At 36.4% G+C, this 17,764-nt stretch overlaps 4 protein-coding genes across 7 annotated transcripts; 2 read left to right on the top strand and 2 right to left on the bottom strand.

Annotated features, from left to right (window-relative positions):
* The first annotated feature begins 3,276 nt into the window (after nucleotides 1-3,276).
* LOC110414415 (3-hydroxyisobutyryl-CoA hydrolase-like protein 1, mitochondrial) lies at nucleotides 3,277-6,589 on the top strand. Of its 4 annotated transcripts, none has more exons than XM_021425594.2 (14): nucleotides 3,277-3,637; nucleotides 3,727-3,807; nucleotides 3,944-4,012; nucleotides 4,128-4,191; nucleotides 4,310-4,389; nucleotides 4,568-4,651; nucleotides 4,933-5,017; nucleotides 5,294-5,379; nucleotides 5,472-5,593; nucleotides 5,777-5,837; nucleotides 5,959-6,042; nucleotides 6,143-6,244; nucleotides 6,327-6,368; nucleotides 6,453-6,589. In XM_021425594.2, the coding sequence occupies exons 1-14, from the start codon at nucleotides 3,524-3,526 to the stop codon at nucleotides 6,570-6,572; spliced, it is 1,194 nt and encodes a 397-aa protein (XP_021281269.1). In that variant the 5' UTR covers nucleotides 3,277-3,523; the 3' UTR covers nucleotides 6,573-6,589. The 4 variants fall into 4 exon arrangements, with proteins under 4 accessions (XP_021281269.1, XP_021281268.1, XP_021281270.1 ...); XM_021425593.2 differs by having other exon boundaries at nucleotides 5,959-6,057; XM_021425595.2 differs by lacking the exon at nucleotides 3,727-3,807 and having other exon boundaries at nucleotides 5,959-6,057.
* A 135-nt stretch (nucleotides 6,590-6,724) lies between these two features.
* On the bottom strand, nucleotides 6,725-13,009 carry LOC110414414 (Translation elongation factor EFG/EF2 protein). The gene is made up of 20 exons (XM_021425592.2): nucleotides 12,512-13,009; nucleotides 12,197-12,418; nucleotides 11,982-12,103; nucleotides 11,734-11,884; nucleotides 11,196-11,267; nucleotides 10,916-11,011; nucleotides 10,728-10,816; nucleotides 10,570-10,636; nucleotides 9,922-9,960; nucleotides 9,758-9,818; nucleotides 9,420-9,529; nucleotides 9,247-9,321; nucleotides 9,077-9,145; nucleotides 8,876-8,997; nucleotides 8,498-8,623; nucleotides 8,264-8,384; nucleotides 8,033-8,133; nucleotides 7,867-7,927; nucleotides 7,310-7,363; nucleotides 6,725-7,190 (listed from the first exon to the last, which is right to left on the bottom strand). Exons 1-20 carry the CDS (start codon nucleotides 12,914-12,916, stop codon nucleotides 7,086-7,088), a joined length of 2,268 nt encoding a protein of 755 aa, XP_021281267.1. The 5' UTR covers nucleotides 12,917-13,009; the 3' UTR covers nucleotides 6,725-7,085.
* A 649-nt stretch (nucleotides 13,010-13,658) lies between these two features.
* On the bottom strand, nucleotides 13,659-15,551 carry LOC110414417 (PLAC8 family protein). The gene is made up of 5 exons (XM_021425598.1): nucleotides 15,514-15,551; nucleotides 15,304-15,411; nucleotides 14,792-14,906; nucleotides 14,317-14,582; nucleotides 13,659-13,977 (listed from the first exon to the last, which is right to left on the bottom strand). The coding sequence occupies exons 1-5, from the start codon at nucleotides 15,514-15,516 to the stop codon at nucleotides 13,735-13,737; spliced, it is 735 nt and encodes a 244-aa protein (XP_021281273.1). The 5' UTR covers nucleotides 15,517-15,551; the 3' UTR covers nucleotides 13,659-13,734.
* A 455-nt stretch (nucleotides 15,552-16,006) lies between these two features.
* Nucleotides 16,007-17,752, top strand: LOC110414416 (uncharacterized). The gene is made up of 4 exons (XM_021425597.2): nucleotides 16,007-16,455; nucleotides 16,533-16,680; nucleotides 16,825-16,921; nucleotides 17,326-17,752. The coding sequence occupies exons 1-4, from the start codon at nucleotides 16,148-16,150 to the stop codon at nucleotides 17,589-17,591; spliced, it is 819 nt and encodes a 272-aa protein (XP_021281272.1). The 5' UTR covers nucleotides 16,007-16,147; the 3' UTR covers nucleotides 17,592-17,752.
* The last annotated feature ends 12 nt before the right edge of the window (nucleotides 17,753-17,764 follow it).

Here is a 17,764-nt window from a genome sequence, read left to right as displayed (position 1 = left end):
CCAAGGTCTTACAAACTAAGCGATCACTGATCACACACAACCCCATAACTCCCAGATTCCCCAGGTGGCTGCATCAGAAAAGAGCCCCTGAGCCATAAATCCACAAATCAATAGGTGCTCTTCAAAAGGCAACCCATCAGCATCTCCTGCACATCTCAAAGACCAGAGTTCACCACTCACACCATGAATCACAAAAAACAGTAGTAGTCAATGTCACCAGAACCTCATCATGGCCAAAAGTAGAGAACATCATCCAAGGGCCCCCTCTGGAGAATGCAAGAAATAGACACAGACCTTCCCACCAACATCCAAAACACAGTCAGAGATAACCTTTTAACCGACACAGCAGTATCACAGATGCACAAGGACACAAACAAGAAGCAGAGGCCACACGCAGCTTCCTCCTGATCGATTAAGTTCCTTTTAAAACAGAGTAACTAGGCTTTCAATAGTATGAGTAACTAAAAGTAGACTTTTCTTATCAATCAATGGCATTCACTTTATGTTTCACGATGTAGCCATCCAATTATAATCAATTCTAACAAAAAATGAGAAACAATTTAATTGAAAATCATTTATAAGATTATAAAACTATTTAAAGTGAGTAACATGGCTTTCGAAGGTGCAAGTGACTATAAATGGACTTTTTTTCTTAGTGGATGGCTTTCATTTCTCATTTCATAATGCAAACATCCAATTATGATCTCTTTCAACCAAAAATGAAAAAGATTTCGATTTAAAATTAATTATAAATTATAAAATCATTTAAAGCGAATAACAAGGGTTTTGATAACATAAGTGACTATAAATGGACTTTTCTTGTCAATGGATGGCATGCACTTCATGTTTCCTAATGCAAACCTCCAAATATGATATCTTTTATATAAAAACAAAAAAAAATTATTTAAAATTATTTTTAATATTATAAAAAAATTTAAAGCAAGTAACAAGGCTAACGAAGGTATGAGTTGCTATAAATGGATGTTTCTAGTTAATGGATGGCATCTACTTCATGTCTCCTAATAAAAACAACCAATTATGATTGATTTTTACTAAAAAGCAGAAAGATTTTAATTTACAATCATTTGTAAGGTTACAAAACTATTTAAAGCAAATGAATAGGTTTCAAATGGCATGAATGACTATAAATAGACTTTTTTTGTCCATGGATGACATCCACTTTCCATTTTTTGATGCAAACATCCAATTATGGTAGCTTTTGAACCACGAATGAAAAATATTTCTATTTGAAATCATTTACAACATTATAAAATCATTTATCTCTTGCTCGACGGTCACCCTCTCATGCTGCACCGCAGGATGCACCAGACCCAGATAAGAATCAGTGCACGTTAAAGCCCCAAACACAAGAAATTAGTCATAGACATTCAACAAATCAACCTGACCCTGCACCGCTCCCTTGGCAAGGCTATCAGCAAGTTGATTAGTTTCTTTGTAGATGTGTTTAATGTCCCATTTCTGAACCTCTTTCTTCAACCTTTTAATGTGCAGGATCCACTTCCTAAGCCTCCAAGGAGCATCAGATGGATTGTTAGTCCATTTGACAGCATTTTTTGAGTCACTTTCAATAAACAAAGAGTGAGTGGTAGACCATTTAGAACCAGTAAAGGTCAAGAAGGTCACTTTCAAGTTCTTGAATACTTAATTGATGTTTAAGTTTAGCATAAGCCTTGTGCATCAAATCTCTATTAATGACTGAGGGTCCTATTGGAATACCAATTCTCTTTGTTTAGCTTCAGCTTTCGCTAATAAAAGGTTTTTAAAAATATCTCCAAAAACCTGCTTATTCCACCACTTTAAATCTTTGACCTTAAATAAGGGTATTTGAACTTTTTTAAACAAAAGAAAGAAAGTCATGATTCTTTTGTCCAAGCATGTAAAAATTGGAATATATCTAGACCCTTTTGATTTCTGTTTGAGCAGGAGATTAGAAGAGGGCAATGATCATATCCATCTCGATTGAGATGTTAGACCCTTGTGGAAGAGAAAAATTCTGCCTATTCATGGTTGTATACCACCCGGTCAAGCCTTTGGAACATGCGGTTATTGGTCCAAGTATAAGAGTTTCTTTCAAAACCTGCATCCAGTAGCCCACAATCAAGTAATGTAGAAGCCAAATCTTCTGTTCATCATAGCTTACTAAGGAGTTAAAATCCCCTCCCACTAGCCACGGTGCCTGCATGTCATCAGAAACCATTAACAGATTGTTTCAAAGCTAATGATTTTTTATTTATATAAAATTTACAAGATAAAAATAATGTTGAAGAGATTAATTTAGATGAATTAAATCTTAAATTTAATCTAAACTAATTTACATCTAAATCTAAATATATATAATTAAATATAGTAGTTCACATCAGATTATATTCTTAGGTTTGACTTGTTGGGTTGTGTGACTTGATTTAAACTTTTAGATCGTGATATAATGGATATTCACACATATATTTACAATAAATATAAATATATAAATATATCAACCAAACAAAATCTAAAATTGTTATTGTTTATGAGCAAGCTAAAGGTGTTAAAATAGGCTTTTATTTCTTATGTTGATGTAAGCATTGTTCGTCTAAATATTCATTTCTTTTTTATTTGCTTATGGTTCATGCTAGATCCTAGAAGATTCTAGATGAGAATAAAATATTCATCAATAAAGATCTTCATATCAATGAAACACATGGATACAAAAACAAAATAAAAAAATTATAATAATGGTATAATAATGAAGGTAAAAAATTGAAATATATGTAACATAAAACTATAGGGAGTCTAAATAGAAAATTGGATAAACTTCACTTATATATTACTTATGGTCTCAATTTTTTTTATATAGCATTTTGTGATTTTTTTTCTTAATTAATAATTTGTGAATGTATTTTATTTTTATAACATTATATATTAATTTTACTTCTTAAAATTACAAAAAATACATTTAAGTACAAATAAATAGACTAACTTTTGGATTGTTGAAATTTCGATAATTTTATTGAGTGAAATTAATGATATCCACAAGGTATTAATAAAAAAACAAAAATAGCAAAATGTGATATGGAAATGCTTATTTAAAAAAATAAATAAAAAAAACGCTAAATATCAAATTTAAAAAATAAAATGAAACGCATTTCACATGGCGGCATGGGTGAGTTGGCAAGTAGCACGTGGCTTCACATCCAAACTTCTGATTTATTGATTTTAAGTCTATAAATTAGTCACTCTAATAAACTAGAAAATGAAACTGCTGATTAATTAGTCATCGATGGATGTATTTCCCAAAAGCTCTTGCTCCGGCCAGGAATAAAGGCTAACTGCTGTTACTAATACTATACTAGCTTAGGCTGTTTGGGAAGTTCCAAACACCAGCTTGGTACAGATCTATCCTTGGTTAAGGCGTGTCTCACTCAAGCCGCCAAACAAGTCCCTTGAAACGATTTTTTTTTTCTTTTCGCTCCTTTCTTCCACAGTTACCGGAATTTTGAGCAGAGCCTTGGAGTGCAAAACCGAAATGCAGAGTGTAAAGCGTTTGGTATCAAGGCGTAGTCGTCAGAGTCTAATCCAGTGTAAGAGAAGCCTCTCCTCGCTTCCAATCAATTCCTATGCTGATGATCTTCAAAATGATGTCAGTTCCACTTTCTTTCTCTCTGAAAACTTCGAATTCAATCAATTTAGTCAGTAGTCATTCATTCTAGTTCATGAATAAATCTTAAGGTGCTGGTTGAAGGCAGAGCTAGCTCTCGAATAGCGATTCTTAATAGACCTTCGTCTCTCAATGCTCTCAATACTAATATTGTGAGTTCCTCTTTGCATTTCCAATGGATTTTGGGAGTTTCTGTTTGGTTCGAATGAAGATTATATTATCTAGGTTTACCTTTTTATGTTGTTTGGATTAGAATAACAGTTTCGTGGAACTTACTTATGATTGCAGGGTGCTAGGTTGCATAAATTATACGCATCTTGGGAAGATGATCCGGAAATTGGATTTGTGGTCTTGAAGGTAATTTCGGATTATGTAAATTATTATTTTTATTCGTATTAATTGTCATAATATTAATAGGAATACACTGAAATGTTAATTGACAACTGACATTTAATTTTTGGAATTATTTAAGGGCAATGGCAGGGCATTTTGTGCTGGTGGGGATATTGTTTCTCTTTATCATTTGATAAATGAAGGTAAAACCTAGATGAACAAATTTATGCTAAAAAAATTGTGGGATTTCTTGTTAAGCATGATTTATGGAATGATTGATTATTTGTAGTTATTTTTACCTTTGTAATTCTCATAATGCAGGGAAGATAGAAGAGGCTAAGGAATTTTTCAGGACGGTATATAGTTTTATATACCATGTAGGTACTTATTTGAAGCCGCATGTGAGTATTCGCTCCAAATTTTGCTCTTTTGAAATATGAATAATCCTTTTGTGTTGTTGGTGATTGATTCTTTTTATAAGCTTATTGAAACGATATTTTCTCTTTATGGAGTTACGTGGATAGAGATATGTGTATTGAATTCTTTGTAGTGACTCATAATGTAGTGATTGGTTTCTAGGTGGCTATTTTAGATGGCATTACTATGGGTGGTGGAGCTGGAGTTTCTATACCTGGGACATTTCGGCTTGCAACTGGTAGAACTGTATGTTGTAGTGATTTAATTTTGGTTATTTTTCTTCCCCTTATTCTTTTATTGCTGCTTATTTCTGTGCAAGCCATGTATTTGTTTATTTTTTGAAAATTTGGCCATGTATTTGTTTATTTTTTGAAAATTTGGCCATGTATTTTTTACCAAGTAATCACCTTGTTTAGGAGACTCTTTCTGAACTCAAATAGCCATTTTGCATATTTTTCAGTTTTTCTAGTCATAATAATCAACTTGCTCTTTGGAAACTCAAGTAACTTAGCCTCAAAATTTTCTAGGTTTTTGCTACTCCTGAAACTCAGATTGGTTTCCATCCTGATGCTGGGGCATCTTTTTACCTTCCTCGTCTACCTGGTCGCTTAGGTATCATTTTACAGTACGTTTACTTTATGCCTATTCGACTTGCTTTTCATTACTGATTCTTGGACCGGTAATGTAAATGTTTCGTCATGGATTCACAGTGTTCTTGAGTTTGGGACATAAATAGAATGATCTTATTACCCATTTGTTTATTTTGCTGTTTTGATTAGTCTATCGAAGATGGTATTGTTAGGATATTGCTCTGGCATGTATATCAAGCTTGATTTTATTTAATTTATTATATACTAATATCTTAAAGGAATATGTTCTTGTTTACAGGGGAATACTTGGGACTGACAGGAGAAAAACTCAGGGGAGCTGAAATGATTTCTTGCGGGCTTGCAACACACTACTCACACACTGAGGTTAGTACTGATGGGCTTTTATCTTAGTTGTTTCTGTTTCCTTATAATTTATTGTTCTTTCCTGGTTATGTAATACTTTATTCCTCTAACAGAAGCTTCCATTGATTGATGACGAGCTTGGAAACTTGGTAACTGACGATCCTTCTGTCATTGAATCTTCTTTGGAGAAATATAGTGATGTACCCTATCCTGAAAAGATCAGTGCACTGCACAGGTTTGTTTTCTCATATATGAGACCATATTTTGCATAAGTTTTAGTACATTAAAGAAGCAAAGGACTACTCTGTCCCTGTTACTGGTTATAACTGCTACCATTTCAGCACTCTTTGAGTCTTTTTTGCCAAAACCTATGCTTATTATTTCGAATATCTTCTCATTAGTCATATTACTTATATAGGATTGAAATGCTTGATAAATGTTTTGCCCATGACACGGTTGAGGAAATTATGGATGCTTTGGTAAGCATTTTCTTTCTTCCTTTTTCTGTTTGTCAGTCCTTGAACAAGTTTTTGATTTTTCACCTGTCAATCTTGAAGCTATCCAGTGTTTATGGTATTTTACCGTTAACAATTTTGTTAGGAAAGTGAGGCATCTGCGACAAATGATGCATGGTGCAATTCCACATTAAGGAAACTTAAAGAAGCTTCTCCATTGAGCTTAAAGGTATCCTTGAGATCGGTGAGTGTTCCTTAACCTTAGCCATCACCCTCCTCTCCCACCTTTTAATAAAAATTAATCCAAGGTGCCATCATTGTGAATTCAGATACGAGAAGGCAGATTTCAAACCTTAGACCAGTGCTTGGCCCGTGAGTACCGAATGACCTTACAAGCGATATCTAAGCAAATCTCTAGCGACTTCTGTGAGGTACAAAATCCTTTTTGATCTCCCATTTCCCAGTAAATGAACAAAACTTTCATGAACTTCATCAATTTTCCTTTCCTGTTAGGGTGTTAGAGCACGAATGGTGGACAAGGACTTAGCACCAAAGGTGTCATTTTTTCTCCATTCTGTTCCGTACTTAGTCTATTCTGATATGAACAAACCTGATTATTTTCATCTTTTGGTGATGTAGTGGGCACCTTCGAGCTTGGAAAAAGTGTCTAACGATATGGTGGATCAGTACTTCGCACCCCTCAGTGAGTCAGAGCCAGATCTAGAGCTCCCCACGAAACAGCGAGAAGCATTTAACTAGTTGCAGATGGATGAAGGGTTCTCAACCCTGAAAATGTAAGGTCTCGTTTGCATTCTTGGGACAGCCTGGAAATAACTCATTTCATACCATCATATATTCCTTGAAAAGAAAATACATTATCTAGTTCTGTTCCATCTCTCTTCAACAAAACGAGGCTCCAAATTCTTTTTCTTTTTTCTATTCTTTTTGGAAGAAGGGTTTACATCTGTTGAATGTACATTAGAATGTGCACAAAATAAAATACAATGAATATCTATATTAATGCTGAGGACAATTACATCAAATGTTATAATAAAAACTTGTTAGGTCCTTATATAATTGATGATGAAATATTATGTTGGCCTAGAAATGACGGTTTAAACTTATTGTGCTTCCAAAATTTTTTATCACTCTATGACGGATCATATAGCCTAAATAAATATAGCAAAAATGAATATCACAACAAATTATATGGCTGGCTTGCAAAAGACTATACGGGCTTGTGGCTAGTTCTTCAGCCATCATTCCCCCTGATTATTCCGCTGCTTTACTGGCCTTGTGAGTGTTCACTAATTGCATTTGCACGTCCTGAGACACTGGTGAGTGCTCTTTGTATTCCATTGTGAATTCGCCTTTACCCTGAATTGAGAATATATTACAATACATAAAAACAGAAAACAAATTTATGTAATCCAAGACAACATCGAGTGAACGGGTGGAATCCCAAATGTTGCGTATGAATTCATTTTATGCCTCACCTGTGTCATTGATCGAAGTGCTGTTGAGTATCCAAACATATTGTTCAACGGGACCTAGAAGGACAAGAAAATGATATCAGCTTTCTGGGGTAAAGGGGCATTATCTTTTCCTGCTATGGGGGCACTACGCTGTATTACCATATATGCACAACCATAGCATGACATGCCCACATCACCAAATAATTATTATTATCATTTTTCTTTGCAAAATGGCACTGATGCACAAATGTCAGACAACCTGAAGATCTACAAATATCATATGCCTTACACGATTAACACATCATGTAATAGGTGGTGAACATCCCTCTATAATTATACGAAGGTAGAATTCAATAAAGATGAACCAGAGTTAACAATAGAGCAACAAGATAATTCATGAATGTCTAAGGACAAACTTAAGAGCAATTTCCAAGATTTATCCATAATGATTAAAGATTAAAATTCAACCAAAGGCAGAAGACGATCAACAAGAACCAGATGATGCAGTCAAAAGTTCAATCATTTGCTTGGAAATGCAGCTAAGTCAAACCATTCAAGAGAAAGTAAGCTTCACTTACATTGGCAGTAATGATAGAATCATCTCCATCTTGATCATTTCCAACAATAACACCTTTCCTCCTGCACATAATTGACATGAAGAAATTCAGATGAAAATGTTGAAAGATCAAAGAATTGCTAAGTCATGATAACATTTAAGTACAAAGAGAAGAACAGCGAACTCACTTGTTAATATCACCAGCTACTGTACCCTGAAATTCTGTTGGTACTTTCAACTCAACCAACATAATAGGTTCCAGTATCACAGGCCTTGCAGCAGTATAACACTGTTTCACAAGTTAAAATATGAAATATGAAAATCCAGTAATGCCATGCCAAAAAGAACAATAGGAAGGAAAACCAAAAGATAAAAGGCAATCACTTCACAGGATATCATCCTAAGCACATTAGACATACCTGTCTGAAAGCATATATAGCAGCTAACTTAAATGCAAGCTCACTGGAATCTACTGCATGAGAAGCACCATCAGTTAAAACAATCCGGAGATTTTCAACTGGATGCCCAATTAATGAACCCCTGTAAGAACACAGAACTAATGCATCAATTCATACTCACAGCAAAACTATGTACAAAAGTAATCAATCTGCGGCGAGTTTCAAGAAACATGGGAGCAAAAGAAATATACTCACGAATTTGCAGCTTCTTTGAAACCCTTCTCAATTGCAGGAATAAAATTTGATGGTATAGCCTGTCCAACAATCATGTTCTCAAATTCGAATTTAATTGGAGACCCTGGTGGAAGTGGTTCAACATACCTATCAATACAAGAAATCAACAGATCACATCATTGAACACGTAGGGAAGACTAGACAATCTTGCCAATTAATAATTGTACAAATAAATCAAAACCAAATCTGATAATATAAAATAACTAGCCCAGAAAGGAAAGCAGTATCTCACAAGCAATTCGGTTATCAAGGAACTGCATCTAATTCCAATACAAGATGGATATTTTAAGTAAGATGTAGATAAAAAGATAAGCCAAATGACAAATCACTACTGCTTACCCACATACTCGTCCATATTGACCCTGTCCTCCAGATTGCTTCTTATGCAAATAATCAAATTCAGCACGTTGAGTTATAGTCTCCCTGAAATTCACCCGAGGCTTTCCGACAGTTGCATCAACCTGTTTTGATTGAAATTTTCAAACATAATAATCTTAGAAACCCTAATTTTACATGCTCAACAAAAGAACGGGTGAACACCTTGTATTCTCTCCGTATCCGCTCCACGTATATGTCCAAATGAAGCTCTCCCATTCCAGAGATAATTGTCTATGTAAATAAATAAATAAATGACACTTTAAGTCAGTTAATGCAAAATTGAGTTATGTATAGTATAAGAAGAATCATTGAATAAAGTTTCCATAACACACCTGCCCACTTTCAGCATCCAGGCCCACACGGAAGGTCGGATCCTCTTTCTGAAAACGATTTAATGCCTTCGAAAACTAGTTCAGAGAAACACAAGATTCATCATTACTTAACACCATATGCTATGATTGAGTGCATGCACACAACCATTTACATGGGACTAGAAAACACTCACTTGTCCTCCAGAATCTTTGGAGACCGGCTGAACAGCTAATGACATCACTGGCTCAGGGACATTCATAGAAGTCATGGTGTATTTGACAGACCCATTAGTAAATGTATCTCCTGGAAACACAAAAAGCCATACGTCATGACAAAATTTTGAAAGCCTTTCCTTTTTTTTCCATTTTTTGCTAAAGGAAAAACAAGAGCTTGGTCTACTCAACGAACAATCATTCTGACATTTTTATTGGTTTAGAAGACCTGTGTAGTCAAGCTCCTTGAATAATTAAACAACATTGAAGAAACAAAAGCTTGCACTTGTGCAGAAATATGTAAAGTGAGAAGTAGGACCTGAAGCACAGTCTACGCCAAAAACTGCAACTATTTGCCCAGCATGTGCCTCTTGAATGTCCTGTGTATTATAAACCCCAATGAAAATAATATTAAATTAACCATCTGCTTAAAGATCCAACATTTCACATAATTACTAAGACTGATGTCAAGTAAAATCTGACCTCCATTTCATCAGAATGCATCCGAACCAAGCGAGGTACCTGGGCCAAAATGGTAAATATTTAGCATGTAGACTAACCTCTAAAGATGAGGTCAGTACAGCAAGGATAAGAGACAAACAACAAATTGTATTAAAAAGAAACAAAGAGTATCCTCATGTTATGGAAGTGGATCACATCAACCACAACACCAGGAACAACACATGTTCAGACCTAATCGCACCATACAGCTTATGAACATTATATTAATAAAAGGACCCAAAATTAGTTACCCAATTCTGATGATCAGTCACCTTGCATGTCAAGGTGAAATTAACATGCATATGTCGCAAGTACATGATCATACATCACAGGTAACTGCTTTTCAAAATTTCACCTAAAACTGTTTTCTACCACAAATCACAAACTAAAATCATATGTTAATTTGATATATGTGCTATTTCTGAAAGTTCATCTTATTCTTTGTAACTCAAGGATCAAATCACACTAACACAAGAAACAGAAAATAAAACCTCCAGCAAGATGCATTGGATGGGTAGATTCACACAATGAAAACAGATGTGTAGCCCAACATGATCATACAACAGGTAATTTCATAAAAAAGGATGAAAAAATTGGCCCAAGAGAGCAAGAAGCAACATATTAACTTACCTTAATCTTCTTGCCTGTGTTTATGTTCACTATAAAATCACCCTTTCGGATCACACCCTCGTAGACTCTTCATCAATATAAGTTACTGTTAGCATAAATGAATCATGAAATACTAATACAATGCAGAACATCAATGGAAAATGATGCAGTCGCATTACCTGAGATATGTTAGCTGACCAAACCGCCCTTCCTCCAACTTAAAAGCTAATGCTACAAGTGGTCCATCTGGGGTTCCAGACAACGTAACCTACAAGAGCATTAAACATAATAAAAAAAAAAGTGTTTCTGATCAGTTTAGCAAATTCTTTTTTGGGGGCAGGGAAAACTTGTAGTATCAATCTTATACCTTCTCTTCATTCTTTGTTTGATCAAGAGCATAGTTACTGACTTCAACCGGACATGGCAAGTAACTAAGGACACCATCCAAAAGCGGTTGCACGCCCTGAGCAGAAGAGAAACTGTCTGATAAAAGGCATCTAACAATTTGACAATATGTAAAACTATTTACATAATGTTGTTTCCTTTCAAACAATATCAGAAGGGGAATTCCAATGAGTGCCTTATTGACATAAGTTGCTAGATTGTGAATTAACAGAAACCAGAGAACAGAATCAATCACAAAGTACCTTGTTTTTGAATGCACTACCCATGAATACAGGTACAAACTTCCGTGCTACCGTTGCCCTACGAATTGCTTCCTGCTCAGAGCAAACTCCAAAATTTAGGACTCAAACCAAGTTTGAAATGAGGATAAGAAAAAAGAAAATAGCAGCATTTAGAAATGCAAGGTTGACAAAGATAGGAAGATAAATGTTCTGTGGTTTACATTTGGGTAATAGACAAGCTAATTTCACATTTCAACATTTGAGGCAAGAAAAAGCCTCCATCATGCACCCATACAGCACAAACACAGAACGATGAAAAACCATTCAACATATAGGATCATTCTAAATTCAGTGAGAGGCCGTAACATCCCACACATTTAATTTTCAGAGACACGTTTAAGCTTGGAAGATTTGATGGCCATAAAGCAACAGTCAAGGCAACCATACTATTTCTCTCAGCCATCTTTGAAATTCAAACTGACACTAGATGTGCTGTATCAAGTGCACTTTCTGTCACTCGAAAATAAGAAGTAAAAAAGCATCATTTCCCCTAACAGACCTCAAGATCAGCAGACGAAATAAGCTCATCATTTAGAAAAGCTTCCGCAAGTTTATCATCCACTTCAGAAACCATTTCTATCAGTTCACGTCTCTTTTCTGCGACTATGGCCTCCATGTCAGCTGGTATTTCTTCAGCAACAACCTTTTCTCTGCAATAGGTAGAAGATAGTAAGAAAATAGGATATAGACATGAAAAAGACCCTACACTCAAAGAAGATTAAGCAAACCACAGAGATAGAAACAAACCCGTTGGAACCATGAAAATAATAAGCTTTTAATTGCACAAGGTCAATAAGACCCTGAAAATTTTCTTCCAGGCCAATTGGAACTTGCACAGCTGCACTATGATGTCGAAGCTTAGACCTCGCCTGAAAACAGACACAAACATGATCAGCATGCCATTGTTGAATATATGAAGAGCAACAACATCCATCCCATTACATGAATGTATCCAAATGTACCTGGTTGAGAACTTTCCATGGATCAGCTCCCATTCGATCAAGCTTGTTAATAAACGCAAGTCTCGGAACCTCGTATCTTCTCATTTGTCGATCAACAGTAATTGACTGACTTTGTACCCCACCAACACTGCACAGAACTAGAATGGCACCATCAAGAACACGCAGCGCCCTCTCCACTTCTATAGTAAAATCAACGTGACCGGGCGTATCGATTATATTAATCTACAAGAACACATAAAAATTATGCAAAGCTTAGAAAATAAGTAAAAGAAACTGTCAAATTTGGTCAAACTAAAATTTAAATTTCTTACGAACCTTGTAATCTTTCCAGGTGCAATACGTGGCAGCAGACTGGATAGTAATTCCTTTCTCTCTTTCTAAATCCATAGAATCCATCTTTGCTCCGACGCCATCCTTACCACGAACCTCGTGGATCTCGTGGATCCGGCCCGTATAATAGAGAACCCGCTCCGTTAGCGTGGTCTTGCCCGAGTCGATGTGGGCAGAGATTCCGATGTTTCGGAGTCGTTCCATGGACTCTTTCCACCATGGTTCTTTGTCGTCCTTTGCTCGCGCGACGCTGCCCGCTGAGAAATGACGGACCTCGAAGTTCCCGAGGACCAGGGCGGTGGTCGGGGACGGGGACGGGGACGGCGTCGTTTTGGCGGAGTAGAAGGTGTAAAGCAGGCGCTGGACTGGGGATCTCGGGAATCGCGCCATGGCGGAATAGCTGTGCAGCTGATGGTGGCTGGTGCGGGTAAAACCTTAAACCCAAGATAATGGGTTTTCTTGGGGTTTTGAATTTTGATTTCAAAAAAAAATTCAAAAAATGGGAGAATTTGGAGTTGAAAATGGAGCGGGTTAGGGTCGGGAAGAATTCGGATTCGTTTTCTCTAATGGGTCAGGTAATTTGGATCTTACCTCTGGAGTCTAGACCCACTTGACATTTGTGCATTTGCCATGAGCCCATGGCGAATGATCCAAAATCTGTTTATATGAGTGACTTATTTGGCTAGGCCATTAAAAAATAGAAAATAAAAATTCAGATTTATATTTGATATATTATCGGTGTATAAATTTTATACATTAATCTCGTGAATAAATAAATTTATTTGTTATTTTGAAAATATTTATTTTGAAAATTTTTTAAACATTTAATTTTATAAGTATAAATTTTGAAAGTTTACTATGTTAATTTCCTAGCAATTTTTCACCATTTCTGTTCATCCAAGAAACACACTTTTTTCCTTTTACCCTTGTTAATTTACAGTCTATGGTCTCTATATATGTATAAACATGATAACAATGAGATATATGAGTTACCAGTTTCAATTTTTTTTTCTAAATTCAATGTGTTTAATCAATGAATTCAATGCTTACAAAAAGATAAAAAAAACTATTGTTCTTGTATGTTAGCAATCAGCCCTCCTGATCCTCCTTTCAATCAGTTGCTTGGCTTAGACTTGCAAAATAAACAGGAAAAAGGAAAAAAAAAAAAAAAAGATAGTAGTATATGTTTTGATGGTGATCAGGAAATTCTATACGGGCTGTGTCTCCAAATTTGTGTGTTCACCATTTCCAGAAGATGCTGCAGATGTAGATGATGATGCAGGCTCCTGTTTCTGATCATCAGAGTTCATCTCTTGAACAGGAGGAGGCTTTACAACGGTCATTTGGGTTTCAGCGTTGTCAGATAGATGGTTCTTCATCTCTCTATGCTCTTGACACAAGGCACACCAATGCAAGCAGCAGTGAACCATGCAGGGATCACAGGGTGAGTTCTGCAAAATTAAACAACAGCATAGAGCTAGCAGTCAGCCAACAACTGCCACAATTTTTGATGCTAGGATGAACAGCTTCCCTGGTGTTTCCTCAAAAACCAGGGAATAAATGTTGGGAAAGAGAAACATAAAGGGTAGCAACAGAACAACATGCAAGGGCATTCTACCTTTCCAAAGATGCATAGCTGATATTCATTCATTGCGGTTCACATCTTTATGAAACTGATAGCATTGCTCATAGTTTGCTAAAGGGTACATAACTACAAATGTCTCTAGGTTTGTAAATCCAGGGCAAATACCTCAGACAACCTGTGCTTATATTCACAAGAATGAACATACCTTGAGATGATATTTTTTCTGCAGTGATTGTCGAAACAAGCCATTGTAGATGCCACACAACCACCAAGCGAAAACCAGGGTCTCACATATGAGAAATGATGTTTTAGGGTCAATACCATGGACGAGTAGAGTTGCTCCTGCAACCAACATTCCTCCCTCTACACATAAAGCATGACAGAAGCACGCATCTTTCCTTGTAATATCTTCTCTCAAGGTTTCAACGTTTTGCCCAAACAACAAACATGGACAAAAGAGACCAGTCCAGCCTGAAACATTATGTAATGATCTAAAAATGAACAACAATGACAATAATGTGAAATCCTCAGAATAGACAAGAAATTATCTATACTTATCCTTGATGTAAATGAGCCTTGCGCAATGCTCCATATATAGTAGTATGATTATCAGTAAAACTCTTTTCAGCATTATGCTGCTTGTTCTGTATATTCAGTTAAAAACTGGATTGGACTCTTACAGCTATCAGTATCTTCAAGACAGCCGCAAATTCCTGTTGTCCAGTCTTCATCAGCAGGTGGCTCATAGCTTTGAGGTAGAGGTTGCCCACATTCAGGACAAGTACGAACTATCAACTATAAATCAAAATGGTAGAGAAAATCAGAAGCAAACCAAGAAGGAAAACACAGTTTTCATTTTTGAACAACAAAGCAAGAGAAATCCAATGCCATACCACTTCAAATAGAGATATTATAAGGACAAGTATCTCGTAAACCATGCCATACCACTTCAAATAGCAAACTAACAAAGAATTTAATCTGTTCAATGCATCAACATCGGACCCAGATCCGACAAAAAATGAAATAAGCCCACAAAAGAACCAACACCATGCAATGTATAAAGAAAGAATTCTCTGCTTCAATTCAAGAACTAATTTAAATGCAATATACTTGCAATAGAAACAGATAGTAAGAGAATGCAGATCGAAAGCGTGTGAGGAAAAGAGAAATGATCATTAAACAATGGAAAAACCTGAGGAACTTGAACGGGTTGATTGAGTTCTCCAGGCGTGATATCTTCCAGAGGTTCTTTTTCCTTTGTAAGCCTTACGTAACTTGAAGGCGCACTGCTGTCCTCCATCTGTGATCACAACATTACAAAAACAAAAACACCGAATCATATCAGCCACTGTCTGCATGTGTTTTACCAATGCAAGAGAGAGACAGGGAAAGGTTATGAAACCATTTTGTTGTATCGCTGGATATGATCATATGAGTGGAAAATGCTGCTCCGAATCTGGGGATGTTTTCTTCTTGTACCTTTTATAAGAATCAGTCAATTCCCCTTTTTCTTTTTCCTTTTTATAGTTTCTTTTTCTTCAATAATTTTCCATCGCCTTTCCTACGGAGAAGGACAAGGCTAACTTTAGAAACAAAACCTCACACCACAACCCTCCCAAGTTGCAATACACAGTGTGAAGGGTTTAGATGGAAATTTCAAGCTTTAACTTACTTTGTATGTTATACAAAAGAAATGGTACACACCCAGTCATCCAAAAACCACCCAATTTCAGTCTATATGATTGGAATTTATTGCTTAAATTAAATGTAATTAATTTGCTTATATAACTTATTTGTTGATAGTAACATTTGTTTTGTTTTTTTCTCTAAGGGAAAGAAATGGAACTTAGAATAATATCTACAAGAATAATATCTCAACCAAGCGTAATTGTACAAAGTTCTATTGGCCCAGGAAAAAAGGAAAAGCTAAAATCTTCGAACTTACTAGATGAGTGCCCTAAGACCTATCCTATGCCTTGCAACAGCAATTGCAAGAGCAAAGCTTAGATTACTGAATAACTAAAAGGAGCAGAACCATGGGAGGAGGAACCATGAACATTGAGCTTCCAATGATTCGATTCAATTCTTCCTCCTCTAGTGTTCCTTCCGTATCTTCGTCTTCTTCAAACAGTCTTAGCCTTCCAGTTCCATCCAATCATATTGCTCCACTTGGACCTTCTTCTACTGCTTCTTCTTCCTCCTCCTGCCATGGTGAAATTTGTAGAAGGCTAGAGGCTGGAGGTGGAAAAGAGAATAAAACAGTAACCGGGTCCTTCAATAATTTTGTTTTGGGGCCTGTTCCGTCCAAGCCAGAAGTTGAAGATGCTGTAGCTGCCCTCCAGAAGTGAGTGGTTTCTGACCTTCTTGAGAATTTATACTTATTTCGACGAGCGTTTCTAATAATTTTGCTTTCTCGACCAGTTTCATTCATGGTGTTTCTTCATCTACACCACAGTTGAAATGGCTGCAGGCTCTTTTGGACAGTTGTGACTCAAGACGATGGCAATCTCAAGGGCTTGGAAGAGCCTACGATACCTTCAGCTTGCTCCTGAAAGAGCCATCTGTTAAGGTTCACGCCTTGAATTAACTTTTTCAGATATTTTGATGGGTGGTTACTAGTTCCTGAATTGCTAGTTCTGCTTCGAAATTCTTGTGACTTGTACTTTTCGCTACATTTTCTAAATTCTCTTATGTGAGTGGAATGTGCATGTAGAGGCTGGTCGTTGCCCTATCATCTGATAAAGCTCTTTGGGATGCTATTAGCAAGAATGAGTTAGTTCGGAAGCTTTGTGAGTTGCCCCACCCTGCAGGTCTGTTTCTGATAGCCATCATCTTAGCCTAATTCCTATGGCTAAATATGTGCTTAGCCTTTTTTAATTTTGAAGATAGATTCTTGTTCCTTTTATCTGCCATGAAGTCTGGAAATGTAGTAATGACCAAAATATGAGGCGGAATCCTGCAGCTGACATAGCAGCTTCCAAGAAATAAAAATGGAGCAATGCAATGGAATGAATTAAATAGAACAGGGAATAGTTAGAGAACTCCTCTCAGAAAGAAAAAGAGCACCTTTTTGTCTACCTAAGAAGATCCTGCAGGCCAGGCTCCAGCATGAAGTTACTACAGAAGGACATTCTTGTATTTCTTTTCTATAAAACAATGTCAATCATGAGTGCATTTTGTTTGAATTTGCAGTCTGAGTCTTCTGTCCTTGCAGTTGAAAATGGAAGGGCATGGAATTCAACCGGTGGAGCAGACCTCGGCAAAGTCATTTTACAGTGGATTTTGGACATGACAAAAGCAAAAATCACAGAACTCGTAATGAAATTCCAGTCTCTTCTGAATGAGGTTTTCCAAACTCGTGGGAGTGAAAAACCTGATGAAGAAACCAGAGACCAGTTGGACGAAACAATTAGATCATCGCTGCTTCTCTCCATTGTCGTACTGTTGATCGTGATCGTAGCTCGGGTTCAAAGGGTGTGATCAAAGACGCAACAAACATGATTGGTTTACTCTGTGATCCAAACATTTTCTTCATTCCATGTAATTATCTTTACCACCACGACCTTGAACAATTTCGCTTCATGCTTTTCATCTCATTAGCCAAACCAATATCTGATGCACAGAGCCTTTTCAGTTGCAGTTGGATTACTCTC

This window comes from Theobroma umbraticum, unplaced genomic scaffold, assembly GCF_002168275.2.
Source record: "Theobroma umbraticum cultivar Fairchild unplaced genomic scaffold, ASM216827v3 scaffold_4.1, whole genome shotgun sequence".
NCBI classification, from domain to species: Eukaryota; Viridiplantae; Streptophyta; class Magnoliopsida; order Malvales; family Malvaceae; genus Theobroma; species Theobroma umbraticum.
Note: the sequence above shows the minus strand (reverse complement) of the source record. Positions and strands in the feature narration are given on the sequence as shown.

Excerpts from the sequence above, each read along its gene's own strand:
- LOC110414414 (XM_021425592.2), bottom strand. The coding sequence starts at position 12,916 with ATGGCGCGATTCCCGAGATCCCCAGTCCAGCGCCTGCTTTACACCTTC. Across the intron at positions 11,268-11,733 it reads TTTCGTCTGCTGATCTTGAG|GAAGCAATTCGTAGGGCAAC; the intron begins GTCTGTTAGGGG and ends TGCTCTGAGCAG. Across the intron at positions 7,928-8,032 it reads GTAGCTGGTGATATTAACAA|GAGGAAAGGTGTTATTGTTG; the intron begins GTGAGTTCGCTG and ends AATTATGTGCAG.
- LOC110414416 (XM_021425597.2), top strand. The coding sequence starts at position 16,148 with ATGGGAGGAGGAACCATGAACATTGAGCTTCCAATGATTCGATTCAAT. Across the intron at positions 16,456-16,532 it reads GCTGTAGCTGCCCTCCAGAA|TTTCATTCATGGTGTTTCTT; the intron begins GTGAGTGGTTTC and ends TTTCTCGACCAG. Across the intron at positions 16,681-16,824 it reads TGAAAGAGCCATCTGTTAAG|AGGCTGGTCGTTGCCCTATC; the intron begins GTTCACGCCTTG and ends ATGTGCATGTAG.
- LOC110414415 (XM_021425593.2), top strand. The coding sequence starts at position 3,524 with ATGCAGAGTGTAAAGCGTTTGGTATCAAGGCGTAGTCGTCAGAGTCTA. Across the intron at positions 4,652-4,932 it reads GGCTTGCAACTGGTAGAACT|GTTTTTGCTACTCCTGAAAC; the intron begins GTATGTTGTAGT and ends AAAATTTTCTAG. Across the intron at positions 6,245-6,326 it reads TCTCTAGCGACTTCTGTGAG|GGTGTTAGAGCACGAATGGT; the intron begins GTACAAAATCCT and ends CTTTCCTGTTAG.
- LOC110414417 (XM_021425598.1), bottom strand. Across the intron at positions 14,907-15,303 it reads AACCCGTTCAAGTTCCTCAG|TTGATAGTTCGTACTTGTCC; the intron begins GTTTTTCCATTG and ends TTTGATTTATAG. Across the intron at positions 14,583-14,791 it reads TCTTGAAGATACTGATAGCT|GCTGGACTGGTCTCTTTTGT; the intron begins GTAAGAGTCCAA and ends ATAATGTTTCAG.